A 23,717-nucleotide genomic window follows, 5' to 3' on the forward strand; every position below is an offset into this window, starting at 1 on the left:
TTGTCTACATAAATATGAGTAGAGGAGACATTCGTCTCTCCCCAGGTACCACCAATGTTGGTTCGTTATTATGGGACTTTATTTGCACTAGACAGCTGCACTGTCCCTAGCTTTACACTGATTCCTCTGAGAGGTGACTACGGTGACAGTGAATCTGTCTTTATTATAATATTGCCACCTTTATAACGGATCCATTACCCAATATTTACAACAAACAGGGACACCTTCTGCAGGGGTGGTCCTAACTGATACATTGCTTACACGTGGGAAAGATTATAGAGGCTTGACATCTTGTAATGTTTTACTGTGTTCTTAATAAAATGATGCTTATTAATTGTAATATTTATTGCTGGCTCAGCACTCTTTTTGGGTGATTAATGTGCCCATAATTGTCTACACATGTTGTAAGCATTCAAGATATCAAGATAACTAATCCCATAACTGGTATTCAGTTAATAAAGTGGTTAGCAATAGAATTTGGTATGCTGGTCTATGGAATATATTTTCGGCCTAATGAACAACACAATTATAGTGTTCCATAAAACCACTGCACCTTAGTACACTTTCAATAACAAAACTTTACCAGAAAATGTATCATCTTAAAAGAGGAAAGCTCAGAAAGACTGTAACTGACGTACTTCGCTCTTTTTCAGGTGTAGACTAAAGAGTATATGTAGCTTTAGAGAAGAGCACTTTCCATTAACCTGCTTCCCTCCCCCTCTGTTTTTTCCCCCTATACTCCAAAATAAATCACTTAAAAAAAACAGCCGCCACAACTATTAATTTTGGTTTAAGTACATTTTTTATTAGAACACCTTTACCAACATCTATTTAAAAATAGTGTGACTGTTGTTTAGGTCTGTCCCTAAACACTCTATACCTCCCCAACTGGTACAAATGGTGCTTTTAGTGTAGGGCAACAGGGTTGGGGGAGTTTCAGACACCCATTGTGACCATGCCCCCCTTTCTGCTGCCTGCATGTTGGTCCTAATTCCCCAACCTAAAAACACTGCACGCAGGTAAGACATCTACCTATAGCTTTTTAAATGTAAAGTTAAGGTATTTGTTCCACTTTTGTGTATTTGTATAGTTATTGTTGTATCTGATTGTTAGCCATCTGTGACTTTTATTCAAATACTTCTATTGTAAATCTGAAAAAGAAAATCCCACTCTTTTCCCCCAAAGAAATAAACTGCTATTTAAATCAATGTTTTGGTTATGTGACTAATTCTAGTTGAACATTGAATATGTCTGTCAACTTTTTGAGGTTTTACTAAAGAAATGTATGTGACAATCCATTCTATTTTATAAGAAATATTTAAAATATATTTTATTTGTTGCCAAATAAGTACAAAAACTCTCCGAGCTTAAAGAGCAAATGACATTTTCTTCTTTGCTTACCTGCATAGGGGACACCGCTGCAGCCGGTGGAGTTTTCATGGGACTAGGGCTTAGAGGTGTGCGGGGAATGGAGGTTGCTGCTGCAGCTGCTGCCACTGCTGGATTAGGGGCTATCAGGGAAGGAAAGTACACGGGTTACTCCATCTGTTTTTATGGTGTGACCTCATGGTTTTCCGTTTTGATGATTGGTATGTAAGATTACCTGGTGAGGATGCATTGTCAAATGATTTTATGAGGGTCTTGACAGTGGGTGTGGGTTCAGAAGAAGTGGAAGACCTGCGACTAAGACCCATTCCCTGTCTCAAAGCTGCCAAGTCCCTCTCCACAGCATTCATATAATTATATACACGACCACGTTCCTCTTCTTGCCTGGAGAAAAGAGCATATATAGATTTAAGACTCAACTGTATAGTCACAAGTATTTTAGCATCATTCCTATAATTCGTGTGTCCTTACTTTCGGGATGCAGCATTCTCCAATTCCTTGTTAAGCTTCTCATTTTTCTCCAGTGACTCTTGGAGCCGCCGTTTCAGTTCACCAATCTCTTCCTGTGCTTCCGACTTGATGTCATTAGCAATCACTACAGCAGTTTGTAAGTCAGCCTGAAACTGGCGCCACTCAGCAGATTCCTCCTGGGATGCCCAGCAGAAAGAAGATGCTTAGCTTGGAATCGAACATCATTTTATACTTGTCCTAACTGGTGGAGACTGCTGTTGAAAATCATACATGTGTCTCTGTGTGTACACACATATGTATATACGTATACACATACACACAAACATACGTTTTTGCCAGGGGTCAGCACGAGCACTCTACGACTGGTCTGCGGCTACGCAGCAAGCTGTGATGCACTGTGTGTTCTGACATCTCTCTCTCATTAACTTTTTCAGCAATTTGTGCTACAGTAGCCCTTCTATGGAATAGGACCAGACAGGCTAGCCTTGACTATCCACCTGCATCAATGAGCCTTGGGAGCCCATAACCCTGCCGCTGGTTCACCGCTTGTCCTTCCTTGGACTACTTTTTGTAGGTATTAACCACTGTATAGCGGGAACACCCCACAAGACCTGCCAGTTTGGAGATGGCCTGACCCAGTCGTCTAGCCATCACAATTTGGCACTTATAAAAGTCACTCAGGTGCTTATGACCGCCCATTTGTCCCACTTTCAACACATCAACTTAAAAAATGGACTGTTTATTTGCTGCCTAATATATCCCACCCCTTGACAGGTGCCATTGAAACGGAATAATCAAAAACTTCATATGTCAGTGGTTTTAATGTTATGGCTGATTGATGTATATAGAGAGACACATACATTTTAATTTTCAACAGAAAACACCACCAATTAGTTAATCATATGGAAGGCGTAAAAGACGTGATAATAACTAAAATAATTAAATAGGACAAACACTCAGATGACATTGCTAAAAACAGGCACGGATGAAAGTAAAAAAAAAAAAGAAACTTACCTTTGTTAACTCTCTTTCTTCGAAGTCCATAGGGTCCACAGGGAGACATTGAGGTGTTAGTGGGACCGGACACCAACAGCAAAGCTTTTCAATCCCAGGATGCTCCGGTCCTTCCTCCTATATCCCGTCCACAGCCTGAGGGCACTTTAGTTTTGTAAACAAGCCCAAGGCAGGACAGGAGAGAAGTTAGACTGGTGCACTGAGGAATCACACTATCACGCAGAGAAGGAAACATGTGACCAAGAGGAGAAGACCATAGAAGCCAGGTGCGTCAAGGCGGGTGTCCTGTGGACCCTATGGACTTCGAAGAAAAAGTTAACGAAGATAAGTTTTACCATACCACAGGGAGACATTAAGGATGTCCCAAAGCAGTTGTTTAAGGGCGGGAACACTCCTGAGGTGAGAGGGGAATGCTACGGAGCTGAGGCGAGAACCCTACGCACAAAAGGAAGCATCCTGAGATTCAAAATGTATCAAAGGCATAAAAACCTAAGAAAGGTGTGGACAGACGACCAGTTGATCGCCTTGCATAGCTGTTCAGCTGAGGCGCCATGTCGGGCTGCCCACGAGGGACCCACTGAGCGAGTAGAATGAGCAGAGACTGTAGCCGGCACAGGAAGGCCAGTCTGCGTGTAAGCCTGTGAGATAGCCATGCGAATCCATCTGGCCAGACTTTTTTTGGTACTCGTAAGAGGAAGTTGAAGGGGAATGTCTATGGCGGGCCTGTGAAGATCGGAGTACCAATGACGTCTGGGCCAAGCCGGAGCTATCAACAGGACTGTGTCCCCTCCTGTCTGAACTTCCGAAGCACTCGAGGAAGAAGGGATATTGGAGGGAAGAGATATGCCAACTGGAAGTTCCATTTTACAGACAAGGCGGCTCTGAAGGCCGCAGCGGGGTCTTTTGTTCTGGCTCCATAAACTGGAAGTTTGTTGTGTCTTGAGGCCATGAGATCCACTTCTGGAAGACCTCATTTTTCCACCAGAAGCTGAAAGACTTCTGGATGTAGAGACCATTCTCCTGCGTGCACGTCGTGACGGCTGAGGAAATCCGCTTCCCAATTGAGAATCCCCGGGATGAACACTGCGGGATGGCTGGGAGATTGCTTTCGGCCCATGAGAGAATGTGGGACACTTCTGTCATTGCTGACTAACTGAGTGCTCCCTTGGTGACTGAGGTAGGCCAAAACCGTGGCATTGTTGGACTGTACTTGTACTGGCCTGTTTTTCAGAATATTCTGGGCCCGAGTGAGAGCTCTGTAGATGACCCGAAGTTCCAGGATATTGATTGGCAGCCCTGCCTTGACTGGGCCACATGGGCCCTGGAAGGAGTGCTGGCTGGTTACTGCGACCCACCCTCGAGGCTTGCATCCGTGGTGAGGAGAGCCCAGTCCGGGATCCAAAATTGATGAACGACACTTATTCAAATGGGAAGTCTGTAGCCCCCAGACTAGGGACAGGCGAACCTCTGGGGGGAGGTTAATCGTCTGTGATCGGAGTAGATGGGTTAACCTGTTCCACCTGGAGAGGATCAGGTTTTGTAGTGGCCTGGAGTGAAACTTGGCAAATTCCACCATGTCGAATGTGGACACCAATGATCCCAAGGCCTGCATTGCAGAGTGAATCGACACTCTGCGATTGTGGAGCAGTCTGCATGGCCTGTGCTGCAGTGCTGAAATCTTGTCCGTTTTTAGCGAGATTCTCTGAACTTGAGAGTCCAGGAGGGCTCCCGAATGTACCATCCTTTAAGAGGGTGTCAGGGAAGACTTTTTCCAGATGATCAGCCAACCGTGCATCTGTAGAAAGGCAATGGTTACCTGGAAATGGCGGTGAAGTGTCTCTGGGGAGCTGGCCAACAGCAAGAGATCGTCCAGGTATGGGAGCAGTCTGATCCTTTGACGACGAAGAGAGACTGCCATTACTGCCATGTTCTTGGTAAGACCCGAGGGGACATTGAGAAGCTAAACGGCAGAGCCTGAAATTGGTAATGCTGCTATAGCATAGCAAACCGGAGATATTGTTGATGAGAAGGTGCTATAGGTACATATAGGGTAAGTGTCTTGAATGTCCAGAGACACCATAAAATCCCAAGGGTCCATAACTAGGATGATAGAGCGGAGGGTTTCCATATGAAACCTGGGCACTGATAAACTTGTTCAGAGAATTGAGGTTGAGGATAGGCTGATGAGACCCGTTGGGCTTCTGAACTAAGAATAGGGTAGAATAATAGCCCTTGCCTTGTTGTGAGGAGGGGACCGGAATTCTTACTCCTGAAATCAGTAAGGCCTGAATGGCTTTTTGGAGCAGCAGGGCCTTGGACGAGTCCGATGGAAGTCCTGTGCAAAAGAAGTGTTGGGGGGGTCACCTCAGGAAGGAGAGGGCGTATCCGTGGAGACCAATTTTTTTACCCAGGCATCTGACGTGGTTTGATGCCAAACTTGGGCAGGCTTGTCCTCAGACTTGGCAGGTGGATGTCTAGTAGCCCAGGCTGGTTTGGCCCTAGGCTTGGAAGCCTTGGCTGATGTCTGTTGCCGTTTAAAGGACTGACCCTTGGCTTTGTCTTGAAAGCAAATAGGACCGAAAGGATGACGTCCGCGGCTTTGTATTATATGCAGTGGGCAGGAACGCCGTCTTGTTAGGTGCCAAAGTAGTCAAAATTTTATCCAATTCTGGACCAAATAGGATGTCTCCTGCATAAGGCAGAGATTCTAGAGCCAGTTTTGATTCTGATTCTGCTTTCCAGGAAACGTAGCCAAAGAATACGGCCGAAGTGGCAGATATCCTGGATCCATCCATTACCGCTTCACCTAAGTAGGAGGCTGCATCGCTAATGTGAGATATGTAGGACAGTTGTTCCCTTAAAGCATCAGGGGGAAAAGTCTCTTCTAGGGCCTCTGCCCAACTCTCAATGGCTTTTGCCACCCAGGCCGTAGCCCTAGCAGGACGAGTAATAGCTCCTGTAAGATAGTATATGGATTCATGAGAAGCTTCTATACGTCTATCTGTGGTCTCCTTCAAGGTTGTATGAATGGGCAAGGTGGCATTTTTAACCAGACTTGTTACATGAGAATCCATCATTTGAGGAACTTCCCATTTAGTACAATCAGTAGCTGGAAGCAGGTAAAAGGGACTGAACCGTTTTTCAAATTTGAAACCTTTTACCGAGCATTTTCCAAGCTTCACTCATATGATCGGATAGATGGTCAGAGTGAGGAAACTCTGGTAAAACAACCTTTTGTCTCTTAAAAAGTGCATGTTTTTTCTTAGGAGCAGGTTCATCCTCTTCTATTTATAGAATAGTTTTAACAGCTCTCACAAGAGCAGGTATATTTAATTTAGAGGGTGGCTCCTCCTCTTCTAAGTGAGTGAGAGAGATCTGCATCTTCAGCCTCCCCAGATGAGATCTCAGAAGTAGATCACTGTGTGAATTGAGAAGATATCATAAAAACAGTTAGTAGGCTTAGTAGGTAAAGGTTTATTTTGTTGCAGCATTTGCTGAAAAACCGTAGAGATATTAGCCAAAGTCTGTACTAAGGTAGACAGCACGTCTATCCATGGGGGAGGCAAAGGATTTGCAGGGGGTACCTGCTGTGGCCATCCCATAGGTGGAGCTACCATGGGGACTGATACTTGGTCCACAAGTTTTGCCAGCATTTGTGATAAGGCAGCCCAAGATGGGTCCTGAGGGAGACACCCCGGGGCTGATGGACCTGGGGCTGTGCAACAATTAATACAGAGACCATCCTGAATGAGGTTCTCTGTGGCTAAGCCCGCAGTGTAGGACTTACAGGCTATCAGAGTAGGAGGAGCAGCATCAGGCTGCTAGTTATTCTTTCCACTGCCAGACATAGTCACAAGAATAATACATACACAGACAGATACAGTGCAATGAACACCTTGCAGTATGTGTAATATGGCACAATGTAGTGTGCAACCACGGTATATATGGCGCAGTGTAGTGTGCTATATAGTATGTGATAGTCCTCACTCTTAAATAGCAGATGTGAAGTACAATGAACCCCCAATACCTTTTTTTGAATCTAATAATTTTTATTGATTTTATATTAAACACACCCAAACAAATTAACAAAAATTGCAATCTAATAGTATCGGCAGGCATACAATTTAGATCACATAAGAATAGCCAGATATAGTGATAAGAATGGAAATAACAGATCATGATAGCTAACAAAAATATAGACCATAACTATCTCCAAATGTTACGGATAATGTAACGCGGACCCATAGGCGCCATCTGGGTCCACGTAATCAAAAACTATATGGGATAGCCTATATAAAACAGACATACTATCGAGACAGTATATAGTGTTCAAAGATATCACATATCAAAATAAAATATACAGTAAACTTTAAAAGAAAAAAAAAAAAAAGGATAAACACTTCCATGCCTGCCAACATATAAATGTAAACAAACTTAAATATTACATAACCCCTCCAGAAAATCCCAAATCAAACCTCCCTAAAACCCCCCACCCTGTATGACCTAACCCCAAACGAGGTATACCTGGATCCCCTAATCCCCTATCCCATTACTAACTAATCTAACCTTTCTAAATACCAAAATCCCCCCACCCCCCTCAATACTTAAAAAAAATAAAATAAAATAAAACAGGGGCAATAGACTAGATGGCCTTAAGCTAGTGGAACCCCAGCTCGCAACAGGCCTCCAAAATAGTTAAATCGAAACCCCTTCCCCCTCAGCAAGGAGACCAAAGACAAGGATATAAAGAGTACTTATATATCAGAAATATAACCCCTACCACCTCCCAGCCCAAATAAAACACATAATATATATATATATATATATATATATATATATATATACACATACATATATGCACATACATATACACATAACTTGCACAGGATAATTGACAGGGGCAATAGACTTAAGTGACCTACATCAGCAATAAACCGGCTCCCAGGCATAAAAAAAAATAAAAAATAAAATAAAAAAATAATTCCTCCCACAGTGAACCTAAATAAGGTACAATTGTAACAGGAGAAATATGAACATTTGAAACATCCGAATATATATTTGTATGGCAGTGCAGAAAAATTAAAACTCTACTGAAAAGGCATCAAAATTGCGACAAATATATTAAACTGCGGAGCACTAATCAGGCCAAGCCTCAGATTCTTGCAAAATAATAAAGAAATGTAATGGCAAATCACAACACTCCATCACAGCCAATAGGAATATATGCCAGACTTCTTGAGGAGTCACTGAAAAATCAAAGTATCCAGGAATAGAGAGATTGTTAAACTTGAAGGAAAACTTAATCTCAAAGGAAGATAAGTCCAGGGATTGCTTTTTTGCAGGTAAAGTGAGGACCACACATTTAGGTAGAGAGAGAGAAAATTGGGTACTAGCGAAACACTCAATATTGACAACAACTGGTGTCTGAGGCTTGAAAGTGGTTAGGCAAACTGAACCTGAAAAATCACCACACTCCAATTCGTGATCACAGGCCTCCATTTCAGTATTCTGAACTTCAGAGTGTGATAAATCATAACATGAAAGAGATAACTCATAGTTCAATTTCTCCACCTGAACCACGAGCCTCTCTTCAGAGTTGACGATGGCTTTAAGGAGAAGTTCCATATTATTTATAGAAGGCATAGCCATCTCAGGAGATAATCGTAAAAGCAGGTAAGTATCAGAAAATCGGATAACAGTATAATACAATACTTCACTGGAGATGTACAAAAACAACAGACACTGCAATCCAGGATACTCAGGATAGCCAGCAGAAAGTCCACCTTCAGCCTGCAAGCACCTGTTGCCACAGATTAACACTTCAAAATAAAATCAGTGCAACTTTGGACCTCTTCTGTGGATTCTGTTACATAATGGTGGCAAGGTTCAGAAACTGCGGATTCACAAGGATCACCATCAATCTACACACCATCAGGAGAGACTTATCCACCTCTGTAACTACTGAGAGCACTGTCCGGCGTGCACAGAGTTCCAGCAAAGCAAACAGGAGCAACAGCAGATATCCAGGCACAAGATGGCGGCCAGGCCCGGGAGTCGCATGTCCACAGAAGCCCACAGAGTGTCATGGACTGATCAGAGCAGGGTCCTTCAACTACACGCCCGCCCAGGACTTCATACCAGAGGGTAATGGAGTCAGCGCTTGAGCCAGGAGCTGCAGCAGCCGCCGCACCCGAATCCAAAATGGCGCCCGCGATGAAGAGACGCTGCAGGAAGAAAGTAACTGCTCTCACTTCACAGCAACCAGAAGGAATTCACAGACCGAGGGACTGCAGGAGCTTGGAGAGGTAAGTAATCCACAATTTGCCAAAGTGGGAGCCCAGTCAGAGGGAGCAGGATGATGATTCCGGATATTTGGGCCTAGGAGCTGTAAAATCAGCCTCCTTCACCTAGCTCGTCCTGGCCACGCCCCCCGAACCCCCAATACCTTAGTATGTCAGGGTATAGTATAAAAAAGGGACAGGTATAAACTGACCATATAGAAATCAGAGATTAAAGCTAGCACAAGTCACATACAAACGCAGAAAGAAAGAAAAAAACATTACATGTCTGCAATTGGCATTAAAATCAACTACACAGACCTCAGTGGCTGGTAGGATATAGCACTGTATAACCTGGCCCATGGGAGAGGTATACAGGGAGACTGGACCCAGCATTTTCCGGTGACCTGGTATGCCTAAAATGGCTGCCACGCGTCTCTGAGGGTGCAGAGGGTGATGGAAGAGCTGCTCAAGGAAACCCAAGACCGCAGTGGAAGCGCCCTGAACAAGGAGAGGGGCTGCAGGGAGAGCACCTTATTCCCTGAATGACGTTTATCACCGGGTCCCCTGGAGTTTACTACATGCCTCTGCGCCAGTATTGTTATGCCCCGGTGCAGGGCAGTTTCTAGGGTCTGAGGCTCCCAGTGCGAGCAGTCAAAATGCGCCCCCCCCCCCCTCGAAGCAGTAATATTGTGGAGTGGGCGTGGCGTCATCATGAGGGGGTGTGGTATCACAGTAAGGGAGCGTGATCTAGAAAGACCACAGAATGACAGTCACCGTGACTACTGAGTACAAGGGTGTCTAACCTGTCAGAGGCAAAGCGCTGAAAAATATATGTAGCTAAATAAAAGATAGACAGCATGCGCGCGCCGGAGGCGCGCGCTCAAAAAATGGGGTGTGGCCTAGCTGTCACAAGTCCACGCCGCATTTCTGTGTGCATGCCTGTGGTGTGACATTTGCAGAAGTATGACCTTGCATCACACCCGGTTTTAGTCGCGTTGGGAGCGAGCCCAGCCAGATCCACATAAAATACACTGCAACAAACCACTTCCACATAAAATATATTGGAAAAGCCAGAGGCACATACGTTTTAAAACCACATCCACCTCAAATACATTATTAAATCCAGAACCACATAAAACACATTGAAAAAACATGATTCACATAATACACACTTCATTCCAGCCCCCTCCCTTACCATTCCAGCCCCCTCCCTTACCATTCTCTACCCTCCCTTACCATTCTCTCCCCTCCCTTACCATTCCAGCCCCCTCCCTTACCATTCCAGCCCCCTCCCTTACCATTCCAGCCCCCTCCCTTACCATTCCAGCCCCCTCCCTTACCATTCCAGCCCCCTCCATTGCCATTCCATCCCGACAGGTCTTAGGCTTCCCCCCCACTGGCTCTCAGGCAAAAGTGCCCATTATGCAGTGCCCCCTGTAGTTGTCCCCATATGCAGTGTCCCCTGTATTTATGCCCCTTATGCAGTGCCCACAGTGGTAGTGTAACTTATGCAGTGCCCCCTGTAGTCATGTCCCCTGTAGTCATGCCCCCATCAGTAATGCCCCCAATAGTAATGGTTCCTGTTGTAGTGCCCCAGTAGTAGTGTCCCCAGTTGTATTGCCCCCAATAGTAATGCCCCCTGTACTAGTGTCCCCTTTATAAATTCCCCAGTATTAATGCCCCCAGTAGAAGTGCCCCTGGCCCCTGAGTAATGCACCCAGTAGTGGTGCCTCCTAAGCAATAACCCCAGTAGAAGTGCCTCCAGAGAGTAATGTCCCTAGTAGCTGTGCCCAGGTGCCCCCAGTAGTGGTGGCTCCCCCCAAGTATTGTCCAGGCTGCCTGCACACACACACAAAAAAAAAAAAACAGTAACACTTACCTTCAGCCCCGCTCTGGCCCCAGCTCTGGCGTCCGCTCCGCTCGGCTGCTCCTCTCTCTGCACTATGGGAAAGACGTCATGACGTCCTCCCATAGTGCACATTGTGGGAGCCGGAAGCCGGAGCCTCCGTCTCCGGCTGCTCTGCTCTGCCGGGCGCCCGCTGGTAACTGAATCTCAGCGGGCGCCCGGCAGTTAACATGCTGTTTCTACAGCAGGGGTAGGAGGCAGCGCGCCCCGTGCGATTGCACGGGTCGCCTGCCCCTAGAAACGGCCCTGCCCCGGTGGTCCAGTGGAGTAGTGGGCGAGCCAGTGTCCACATCAGCGTCTCCAGAGACCGGAGGCAAGACTGCACTAAGACGCGGGTCCCCCGAACGGGGTTCCGCCTTACCCATCCCCTGTATTCCAGGCTGCAGTCTGGGGTCCGGTGACCCTGCTAGCTAGTCCTCCTCTGAGCCCCGCCGGGAGTACCAAGCACAGGCTTGGTGTCAAAGCACCGTGGATGGGTGATGAGGTGGGGTGATGTCCGGACGACAGTCTGGTGCTGCTCACCCTTTTGTAAAAAAAGAAAAAAGTAAATTAAATCATAAAATTAAAGCTTGGGCTGCTTAATGCAGCACTCTGTTAGAATGGTGGTCCAGCTCCTGCCAGACACCAACGAAACTGAGGCGCCCTCAGGATGTGGGGGGGTATGAGGGGAAGGACCGGAGCATCCTGGGATTGAAAAGCTTTGGTGTCCGGTCCTCCAGGTCCCACCTACACCCCAATGTATCCCTGTGGAGACCTTTGGACCTTGAAAAAAAATAAAAAAATATATATATATATTTATTTATTTATTACACACACACACACACATACTGGTGTATCCTCATGCATCTGGCCTCAATACGCCACACACCGCAACTTGCCTGGTGTGAGCTACCAGGTCCCATGCTACTCTGCTAACATTGGGCATCGTTTTTTGCCTCAAATGCAATGCGATGTGACTAGGACGCACACGCAGACTGTGCCGATTAATTTGATGCAACACCTCCATCTCTGTGGGAGTCTGACTATGAACCACAATGGAACTCGGAATGAAAAAAAGCTGTGGCTGCTACATTGTATAACTTCGTATACATATTCAGAGAGTCAGTCAGAGACAGATAAGTGTCGCATATCAGATAAATCTGCAGAGTCTGCTGGTGCATCGCATTGCGACTAAGGTGCATTTTCTGCAAAAGAGAAGTAGAAAAAAAAAGACTCCCGGCCGCTAGCAGAGGCTCACGGGGCCTTGACGTTCAGAGAGGATTGTTTTTACTGAGACCACAGCAAAGATGTATAAGGACACACCTATCTATATAGAGGGGGAGCTCTTACCCGCAACTTGCGATTTAATATTTTGATCTCACGCTCCATGTCATGTTTCTGGTCCTGTAGCTTCTTTACAGTATCTAAAATATGAAGAGGAATTTGATTGAGAAGTGTGGGACACACACACACACACACACATTAATTAGGTTAGTAATAGAAAGATCTAGGCCTGTACTGTTGTAGTGAGTTACTGTTGTTCTAATGTTCAAACCTTGAGGTTAGACGTATATACACACTATAGCACAGATTTGTAAACTCGGTCCTCAGGACCCCAAACAGTGCATGTTTCCCAGGTCTCCTCACAGAATCACAAGTGAAATAATTAGCTCCACCTGTGGATCTTTTAAAATGTGTCAGTGAGTAATGACTACACCTGTGCACTTGCTGGGTGACCTGGAAAATGTGACCTGTGTGGTGTCCTTAGGACAGAGTTTGAGAACCACTGTACTATAGTCATAACGTGCAAAAGGAAATGAGAAAAATATTTACATCTAATCTAATAGCTACATGTGAGCTGTGTTCTCCTGTTAAGCACTGCCTTTACACATCCTCTGGCCAAATGTTGCTAGAGGCAGGCAGACAATGGAGCACGTACATGACAGGACAGTTTGTTACCATGTCATTAAACATATCCTGTCACTCTACTTTAGAAACACTAACTTGGACAAGTTTGATAGTTGCTTTGTGTGGTGTGATTTCTACAGATCTACATTTGCTTTGTGGGGTGTGATTTCTGCAGATCTACCTTTGCTTTGTGTGGTGTGATTTCTGCAGATCTACCTTTGCTTTGTGGGGTGTGATTTCTGCAGATCTACCTTTGCTTTGTGGGGTGTGATTTCTGCAGATCTACCTTTGCTTTGTGTGGTGTGATTTCTGCAGATCTACCTTTGCTTTGTGTGGTGTGATTTCTGCAGATCTACATTTGCTTTGTGTGGTGTGATTTCTGCAGATCTACATTTGCTTTGTGTGGTGTGATTTCTGCAGATCTACCTTTGCTTTGTGTGGTGTGATTTCTGCAGATCTACCTTTGCTTTGTGTGGTGTGATTTCTGCAGATCTACCTTTGCTTTGTGCGGTGTGATTTCTGCAGATCTACCTTTGCTTTGTGCGGTGTGATTTCTGCAGATCTACATTTGCTTTGTGCGGTGTGATTTCTGCAGATCTACATTTGCTTTGTGTGGTGTGATTTCTGCAGATCTACATTTGCTTTGTGTGGTGTGATTTCTGCAGATCTACATTTGCTTTGTGTGGTGTGATTTCTGCAGATCTACATTTGCTTTGTGTGGTGTGATTTCTGCAGATCTACATTTGCTTTGTGTGGTGTGATTTCTGCAGATCTACATTTGCTTTGTGTGGTGTGATTTCTGCAGATCTACATTTGCTTTGTGTGGTGGGGAAGAACAAGTGTTCTAAAGTCATTGGATACAATTTTATATTTTAAGCACATTCCTTTTCTCAAACGTTTATTCTGTTACACTATTTGCCCATTCACACAGTGCAGTCTAATGTTAAAAAATCTTAAGACAGTCAGTACTACAGGTCGCACTAGTCATGAGAAAAAACAACCTATTATTGGTGAGCATAAAATGTGTGGGGGCAATTGTATCCCATAGCAACCAGTCACATTCATATATTTTTCTAGCAGAGTTTAGTATTACAGGTCATTTTTTCAGGGCAGCAGTATTCAAATAATTCCTCCTATGAGTCTGAGGATGGGTTTATATACACTTTTAATATGTACATTGGTGACCAAAAATATTGGCACGCGTGCATTCTTTTCTTCTAAAAATGCATCATTGCTTACAAAAAATTGTTGAACTTAAAAATATTTCGTTATCCAGATATATATTTTGCTTGTAGTGGAACAAAACCTAAAAAATTAACAACATTGAACAAACTATACTTATTCCACACAGAAATCCATAAATGGCCTGACAAAATTACTGCAACACTTTAGAAGTAGTTAGAAATAACTAATTTTCAAGCAGTGACGCGCCTTAATTTTGGAACTGAACTCACACCTGTGATGACTTTGCTCGTATAAATACAAGAACAGCACTTAAGGCCCCCATACATCAGCAATTGATTGCAGCAATCGTGCAATTCTACAATCGATTGAAAAAGGGAAAGATTTTTATACACAATCGATTGCAAATTGCACGATTGCTGCAATCAATTGCTGATGTATGGGGGCCTTTACCTCAATCAAGGAATCAGATGCATATGCAGCAGTAAAAAGAGGTATTTGCCAACCTCCCAAGCAGCAAACTAAAGAAATGGTATACAGTGCTTAGGTACCCCAACTGAGACACTAATACAGTCACATATAGACATTTCTCAATAACCACATTATCAATAAAAAATAAAATTCATTGTACATAAGCCTTAATAATAAAAAAAAGTATATATTATATTCCTAGGAACAAGAAAACAAGAAAGAGTTGATCAGACTATTGGAAAAAAATGTAGCTTTCTAAAAAAAAAAAAAGTATCCGCAGCCTGAAATGTCCAAAATGAGTCAAAAAAAGACCCAAATATTGCAGTTCTTATTACCACATCTGTGTACTCAGGCAAATAAAGATTATAAGCGTGTGCTTCTAGAAAAATGCTGTTTTATATGTCCAGTGCTATTATCATATGTATCCAAAACAGCATCTCAGCTGTGCACAAAGCATATAGAAAAAGTGCATACGATCCACTTCAAAAGGAAAACATGAATTTGCACGTTACTCACACAGTCAAAGTAAAAGGATGTCAATTATACATACGGAGCATCTCTTTCTTATCACCTCAATTTAATGGAGCCTGGGGGGTAATATCAGTCCAATGCTGATTGCCTCTTACTAGCAGCTCCAGGCGGCATTGGCGAGGTGGCTCACCCTCATCTCAGGAATGCGCTGTATTGCAGTGCGATCGAGTCTCCCGCAAGCCGCCGATCCCTTGCAACCGCAATGGTCTTCAGTTGTAATGGGCAAAGGACTGCTTATGTGTAATGAATTGTATTTTTTATTGAGAATAATGTGGTTATTGAGAAATGTCTATATGTGACTGTATTTGTGTCTCAGTAGGGGTACCCAAGCGCAGTATACCATTTCTTTAGTTTGTGACTTTGCTTGTGCCTGGAACATAAAACTCACTAATTTCAATAGAGAAAATTACTCATTATCTTGATCTCTATCACAGTGTGTTTACAATGAGCACGGAGAAAAGACAAAAAGCTAGAAAGCGGTCTGAGTAGGAGACATAAAATTGTAGACAAGCATTGACAACCACAATGCTACAAATCAGAAACTTCATGTTCCCATTTCCTCCATATGTAATGCTAGCAGGAAGTGTAAGGTCTATGACACTGAAACCTCCAGATACAAATTGCAGCACTAAACTGTTCGAATGGTGGAGAGAGCACCTCAGTCATAGATTCAAAATGACCTTCAAGGACAACATACGACAACTCAATTTAACTCGCAGAACTCATCGCCAACTCAATGAAGGGGACAGGAGGGCCAAAATGTTGAAACATAAAAAGAGCCCTCCTGATACTTGCTAATACAAACCTAAACAGCTGGAGGATGATCCCAAACAGTTCAGAAATCACCCAGGAATGGTCCTAGATAAGAAGCTGGACTGTGCTAAAGCAGGTATTCAATGAGTCCAGATGTAAATATCATAGAATACATGAGGGTAGAGTTGAAATCAACAGATGGGGAGAAAGCACCCTTAAAACGTGGGGAGAACTATAGCAGTGGGAATGGGATTTAAATACCGGCAGCTAAGCGCACCCTAAACCTAACCCTCCCAGGGGGTTGCCTAACCCTAACTCTCCCTTACCCTAGCCTAACCCTAACATTCCCCTGGGGGTGTCTAACCTTAAGTGCCCCTGGGGGTCCCTAAACCTAACCCCCCCATCCCCGGGCTAAGTGTCCTACTTACCATTCGGCATTTCTACGCCTATCTTAAGTCCCTTGTCAGGCAGGTCCAGTCGGGATTTAGACCGGCGGCATTGCGTCCGCCAGTCTAATAACTACATCCCTAGCAGTGTGCCAGTAAAGAGGTGCTGGAAGCTCATCCAGGCCAAGTCTAAGTTAATAATTTTGTCAAAGCCATTTCTTTTCATTTTCTGATTTAAAAGGACATACAGATGTGTCCGCATTTAGAGGTTGACCGTACACCATATGGAGCAAGATGCCTTGCGCGACTGAGATGCTTCAAGGACTAGTAACACCGTATTTTCTTTAAATTTGCATCTTAGACCCGTATTCAATTTGAGCCGAGCCGCGATAATTTAACGCGGCCCGGACTTAACGCCGACGGTCTTGTAGGCGTTAAAGTATCGTGCACGTGCCCGCGTATCCCCGTATTCAATTTGAAAGTAGGCAAAAACGGGGAATGCTAACTGTAGAGCGGCCGCACCACGTCACACCACGTGGAAACTGTCAGTAGCCGAAGCCAATCAGCGGCCGCTCTTCAGTCAGCACGGCCGCTGATTGGCTCACGAGATGTGCCAGCTCCATGCATGTCCCGTCAGCTGGCATTCGGGAGCTATCAGTATGTGTGGCAACACACATACTGATAGCTGTCGCGTGGTTTGTGTAAAATTGTTTTTTGTTTTGCCAAGTTCCTGGATTACTGCGGAGACCAGCGCCAGGATATAGGAGAGTATGAAATTTTTTGGGCAGAGCCATTCATTAAGGATATTCTACTGGACAAGGGGACAGACATCTGGTATAGGTAAGTATGTGTGAATGGTAGGTATGTGTAATAAAGTTATACTGTCATGGTGTGTGTGTTTTGTCTTTTTTTAACTATTTATTTTACAGTGAAGTTACAGGTGCCGTATGTCTGCTGGCACCTGTTGTTCCACAAGTGCAAAATGGCAGGCATGCTGGCACCTGTAGTTCCACTGTAAAACACAATAGTTTTACATTATTTGGCCCCCACCATTACCCACCGAACCAGGGATATGGGGAAGAGCCCCGGGCTTCAGCGTAAGCCTGTGGTGCTCGGGAGGGGGGGAGAGGACCCTTCTTTTTAACTCCTGAAGGAAGTCGGGGTTTCTAATAGCCGCGGCAGGTGCATAAATGCGTCTTGAATAAGGTGATGCAGAAGAGCATTTAGAAGTTATTTTTAGGGCAAAACAACTATGCCCATCAAAAATGGGGTACTTGAAAATGGGGTTCAGTATATTTTAAAGCTGCTGAAGTGACTTAAAAAAAATCATGAAAAACCCACCTACCGCAAGCATCTGCAATGAAAAAAAAAAACCTGGGGCATACTTAGGGACCCCCAGAGTCAAGTTCGCCAGTTTTTAACTGTCCCCCGAAATTTTTTTTTTTTTTACCCCAAATTAAAAGTAAATTTTTGGGGTGCCCTTAAGTGTATTTTTTTTTTTTTTAATTTTGCCAGTTTACCTTTGGGGGACTGTCTGAAGGCTGCACGGGGGTTCCCGCAACGTTGCACCCCAAAACCCCAATTCTGCACTTTTTACCGCCTCCCATTCATAGGCGATACTTTACCGCCTATTACACTGCATTGACTTTCCGCCCAGGCGGAAAGTCTTTCAAATTGAATACGGGGTAAAACAAAAACAGGCGATAATGACGTCATCAGCAGTAAATTACCGCGGATCCGGACTTAATGCCTGAAATTGAATACGGCCCTTAGTCGCATAGCTGATGCAGCGAAAGGCCACTCACAGTGACCCAGAGATGCTAGGCTGCAACATGGCACAGGAACTGGTTTTACACACATACAAAGTCGTAGATGAGGCACAACGGAACTCCGCGTGATGAAGAGCCGGGGTAACTCATATCGTATTTTTACACAGATTCAGTCGCACACAGATGTACAAATGTTGCACATCAAATTGATCAGTGAAAGTTAGGAATGTAGTTTTGTTCCTGCCAGTTGTTTTATTTATACCAATAAGACACTCAACGCAGACAATTCGCACCGGACCTGGCGCACCAAGAGAGGCAATTTGACATGCTTGAAGCAACAGTAAGAAAGGATGCATCTATACATTATTACATTCTTAATTAAATTCAAAGATTCTGTATTATTAACAGGAAAGAACTGTTGAGACCAAACACTGCTGTTCATTTTAACGTAAAGAGGAAATTGAGAGCTTAACACACACAAAGGTGTCAATATTTTTGCCACAAGTGTACTTGTTATTAATCTCCAACATCCTGCTTGTATGAAGTAGAGTAAGGAGGAAAAAAATTAAAGGGGGAGTGGGGGAAGCCACGACTACAAGGTGCCAAACCCGAGCACAGCTGACTAAGCAGCTATCGTGGAGTAATTGTATTCTTATCTAGATCTGTGTTTATTATTGGTACACTTACTTTACTGTAATGTACATTTGACTTCTGATTTCATGCTTCCTTAAATTAACATTTCTAAAACTAAATAATGGTTAAGCTGACCATGCACAAACAGAAAGGGCCTTCACTATGCCAGATCGAAACCATTGTAAGGTAATTGTTAGTTCCGTTTGAAAAATCTAATCCACGAGTGATCAGATTATTTAATACTAGTTTCTGTGATTTTTTTCTGTGTTTCTATTTATTCCCCTCCCCTCCAGTGTTTCCCTTTTCTTTCAGGTTCTCCATGTTGCCTTCCAACCTCCCATAGGCTTGGGTCTCCCAAGCTTATGTCAACCTCAAGGGTGCCCGCAGAGCTACGGACAGTTATATTGGGGGAAGGGGGCTGCTGTGTATGTTTAGTTCACTGTGCACACACTGACAGAATGACACATTTTTATAAACAGGTTTAAATCTAAAAATTTGGTTGTTCTGAGACTGATTACCAACCATATCTTCCAGAAAATGTAGAATCTAGGCAAGCGGGGACAGCTTACAATAAATAAAACTTATTTCCTTTTTAATCAATGAGAACGTGTAACTAATATAAATACATTTCAATTTCCTTGAAGTCAACAGCTCAAGGAAATTGCAGATGAGTTGTGTTACCTAAAATAATAAGCACTCAAGAAATACTGGTGACAATTAAATTAGGAGCGAGTTTGCAAAAGTGATTTTGTACCATGAAACTCGCATACATTGTGTGATACGCGCACCCGAGAAATGCGAGGTTCAATTAGGAATGCGATGCAGTACTCGCGGTGAGGTTGCGTGACTTCTCTACAAAAAATTACCTGGGAGAAGAGCATGAAAAAGTGGGGAAACCATCCTGGACCCAAAAAAGTGGCAACTGAGATAGCATGTCCATATAGAAGGCTGTTGTGGCCATAAGGAAAGTACTGGAGGTTCTTAAAAGGTGTCAAATGGCAGATTATTGCTTTTTACTAATAGTTGAAAAATGATAGCAAGCAAGTGTACAGAAAAATGTATGTATAGTCATTTTTCTGTGTTTTTATACAATTTTGCAAAAAGTTGGAATAAACACTTTTACAGCTCATCTGAAAGTTTAAAAACCCCTCTTCCAGCAATACACCTCTACATACCTGTCCCACATCATTTTACCCATTACTGAGCTTTTTAGAGAAATTTACCTGAAAACTGACATGTATTATGCTATTTGAACCCATCTAAGTGCATGATTAATCATTGGGAGGGGTGTACCAGGAGTCCCAAAATTGTTACCTTAAAATACAGACCTACTTTTTCGCCTGTTTAGGGGTGGTGCACACAAAAAAAAATGCACATTTCCTCAGAAAAAACAATGCGGGTTTGGAACTCGATTTCAAATGAAATTCGCAGTCTGAGTTTGCCATGAGAACAGCTCGCAGGACCCAACTTACCAGATAGAAAGTGCATAGACAAATTTAATATAATAAAAACTTAAATTTACCTCTCTCACAGTTTCTGTGTTGTGCATGGAATTAAAGTGTGAAAATACGGTCTGTTCTTGTGATCAATATTCGAATGTAGACATTTGTGTGGGAGATATTAATGGAAATTTACGATGTGCAAAAACAATACAAATAAAATATATCTATATATCTATATATATATATATATATAAGAACAACAATTCTAAAATTGCAGAGCTGTGCTAAGATATGTGCACGACTGTATCCAATTTTGTTCTTAGTCCATTCCAAGCCTCATCTTTGGTGACGTCCCAGTAAAGCACCACCAACATTTACAAGTTTGTGCATACTAAAGAAAATGTGTAAGGTGTAAACAGTAAAAACATCACATTATCCTTTTTAGTAATTACAACTTTTTTTTTTAAAAAAAATGCTAAATACTGCTCAGTCTATCCTCTTCTATGTCATCCATAATGTAGTTATTTACAGGTCTATTTTTTGTGGGTTTCAATGTTTTTATTACAATGGTCGCGGTTTGCCTAGAAACCTGAAGGTGTAAAAGGTGTTCCATTAGAAATATAGGAACAGAGTCATATTTCTGGAACCTCTAACCATCCAGAGAGTTCAAGGGCTTTATTTAAAGCATTACCTTTTTAAATATCAAGCTAAAACACGTTAGCAGCTGCTTTTAAAAAAAGGCTGTGTGCCCAACTAGTACAACAGAATTTTTAAAAGTGCTGAGGGCAAGAAAATATCTTCTGAATGCAGATAAGTTAGCACACTGTTGTCCCTATTTCAGGCTTAAGCAGAAGCATGGCTGTGTCATACTGACCTCTGCTGGAAGTAATTGAGAAAGCACTTACTTTCAAGATCGGATATGATGAGATTGTCATGTAGTTTCACAGCTCTGTGCTGCTCAACTTCATCCTCCAGTTCAAATATGGTCTCCTTCATATCGCTGCGTTCAGTCTCCTTTTCCTCCAGCTCACTCCTCACCTTATCTAGTGCCAGAGTCAACTCTGACACCTGATTTTGTGCCTCTTCACGGAATGCTTGATATTTGTCTTCCAGCTGAAAAAGCATTGACAACACAAAAAATAATTAAAAAGAATGACGAATATAACCATTATGCAGCATTTTACCAAACTAATCTGCAGATAACTTTTCCTTCCTTTGCCACATTAGTTTTACGTGATGTGTTTTTCTACTACTTATCCAACTCCTTTCTCACCTTGTCAAAAGCATCTTGCATACGTCTGAGATCACTTTGTACATGCAGCAATTCATCCTGCAGGTTCCCTGCCAGAGATTCTGCTTTTTCTTTATCAGAACGTAAACTGTCAAGCAAGTTCTGTATATGAGAAGCATCCCCAGAGCTGTGTATGGAGTACAATTCTGCCACTCTCTGCTTCTCCTGTTCCAGCTGACCTTTCAGACGTGTACATTCTGCCTGCTCAGCATTTAGGGAGGCCTTGTATTCCTCTAGAGTAGCTGCCAGTGCCTGCTTTCCAAGTTGTTCAGCTTCGGCTATGCGATCCATGTGGTGGTTGCGCTCTTTAAGCGCGCGGATTACCTCCTGTGCTTCCTTATTATCCTGTTCTGCCATCTTTAGAGTATTGCTCAAATGTTGCTGGACACCCAACAATTGCTCTCGCTCAAAACGACCACTATCTGCCAATTCCATGTATCTCTGCTCCAAATCTAAATAACGGCTGCTCTTAAGATCCTCATCTAGAGAGTATGACACATGATGCTCATCAAGAAGGGCTCTTGCATACTCTAATTGACGACTGAACAATTCCAGCTTATCGCTCTGCTGGCAAAGGGAGTCCATCAAGATGACCTTTTCTTCACCCAACCTCTCATTCTCACTATTTAGCTCCTGCGTGATCTGCTGCAGATCAGCCAGTTCTTGTAGTGTGGCCTGTAGCTCCTCTGCTGTGCTATGCTGGTTCTCTTCCATCTGATGAATGCGCTCTGTCAGACAGGCTACAGACACCTCACTTACATTTCCACTACTCCCTTTACGGGAACGATCAGTACTTGGAAGACCTTCTGACTCGGAGGATGAAGATGGAGCATCAAGAGCATCATCACTTGAGGTGAGTGGCTGGTAAACTTCACTGCACTCACTATCTAAATTATCCATGGAACTACTCCTCCTCTCTCCTGTCAGTGTACTCTCATCCTGACTCAAGAGGTCCTCCATCGAGCCAGGAGCAGAACCCTCCACAGATGAGGCTAAAGTCCCTCCTCCACAGTCACTATGGCTGCCAGCAGCTATATCCATGGTTTGGTAGCCATACAGCTTCTCTGTAACATCTAACTGCTGACCCAATGAAAAGCCTAACGCATTCAGACGATCTTTCAGCATGCGGTTCTCATTCTTCAATTGTTGCAGCTCTTCTCGAACCACAGCATTCTGCTCTTGTAATTGCAGTAAAGGTGTTTCCTCAGGACTCTTATCATAGACATCCTGTCCAAGTTGCGTCTTGATGTCCCTTAACTCTGTACGTAGGAGTAAAATCTCACCATCTTTATTTTTGGCCAAACTTAAAAGGTCCTTCACTTTGGCTTCTAGAGCAGCACGATCATTGATCTGGTTGTCAGATTTGGATTTGCTCATATGAAGAACATCCGACTCTGCACGACCACGACATCGTTTAGTGGGGGCGGATGCCTCTCCTATGCCAACACCTGAACCTTGCGTTTTTTTACTGGCATTTAGACGTGAACGATCACGCACTCTCTCTCGAGATGATCCTGCTTCTTTGGCCCCAGATGAACCACTCCGCTTAGTGTTGGAACTGCTGCCTGTAGGTAAAGTGGAGAACACAGTAATAGGTAATGAGAAGAGCAACTTGAAAGTAGTGTTAACTTCACTATGAAACTAATCAATATTAATCATTTTAGGTCTTAATAACTTAACTGGCTAATATTATTTTGCCAAAAATTGTTGTTTTTTTATCATCAAATTATGTAAATAATAGCTATTTAAACCTGATTTAATATAATTGTATTAACAATTCACTCTTAAGGTTTGATAATAAAATTGTGCTGAATCAGGTTTAAATAGCTAATATTTACATAATTTAATTAAAAAAAAATTAGATAATTTTTTGGAAAAAAATATAAGCCAAGTGGTTAATGCCTAAAAATGACTAATATTAAATAATTTCTGAAGAGCAGCCAGCAGTAGGGTGTGGGCGGTCCTGCAGACAGCCATCACTACTGACACCGATCGCATTCAGTGACTGTGGCAGTGGGAAATTAGTGTAGCCCCCTGAACTCACGCTGTAGGAAGAATGCCTGGCTTATGTACCGAGGCCGGGAAGAGGAGATTGTGTGAGACCCAAAGGGGAAGAGGGGTAGACCAGGTGTGCTGAGCTTGGTGGCTGCCAGAAGTTTACCTTCCAGCAGCTGCCGATGGGTGATCTGACATAGTTGCATTAGGTGCAACCTTTTCAGGGAAAGCCCAGTTTGTCGTGGTTGTATCTGATGTGATTAAAATTGTGAAATCAAACAAAAAAAAAAAAAAAAGAGCCATTATTGAGTCCTGCAAA

At 43.4% G+C, this 23,717-nt stretch overlaps 1 protein-coding gene across 3 annotated transcripts in view; it reads right to left on the bottom strand.

The window, feature by feature from the left end:
* SPECC1L (sperm antigen with calponin homology and coiled-coil domains 1 like) overlaps nt 1-23,717 on the bottom strand; it is a 76,488-nt gene that overhangs the window by 21,170 nt on the left and 31,601 nt on the right. For 2 of the 3 annotated variants that reach the window (XM_088477873.1, XM_088477874.1), the window contains exons 4-9: nt 21,386-22,968; nt 21,018-21,225; nt 12,388-12,461; nt 1,858-2,033; nt 1,604-1,770; nt 1,402-1,511 (exon numbers count right to left, since the gene is read on the bottom strand). In XM_088477873.1, the coding sequence (XP_088333999.1) occupies nt 1,402-1,511; nt 1,604-1,770; nt 1,858-2,033; nt 12,388-12,461; nt 21,018-21,225; nt 21,386-22,968 (2,318 nt within the window). Of the gene's footprint in view, nt 1-1,401; nt 1,512-1,603; nt 1,771-1,857; nt 2,034-2,871; nt 7,322-12,387; nt 12,462-21,017; nt 21,226-21,385; nt 22,969-23,717 lie in introns of those variants that run through there. The other variant, XM_088477875.1, reaches the window with a different exon arrangement.

Source organism: Taudactylus pleione, unplaced genomic scaffold (genome assembly GCF_031769625.1).
Source record: "Taudactylus pleione unplaced genomic scaffold, aTauple2 ptg000205l, whole genome shotgun sequence".
Taxonomy (NCBI): domain Eukaryota; kingdom Metazoa; phylum Chordata; class Amphibia; order Anura; family Myobatrachidae; genus Taudactylus; species Taudactylus pleione.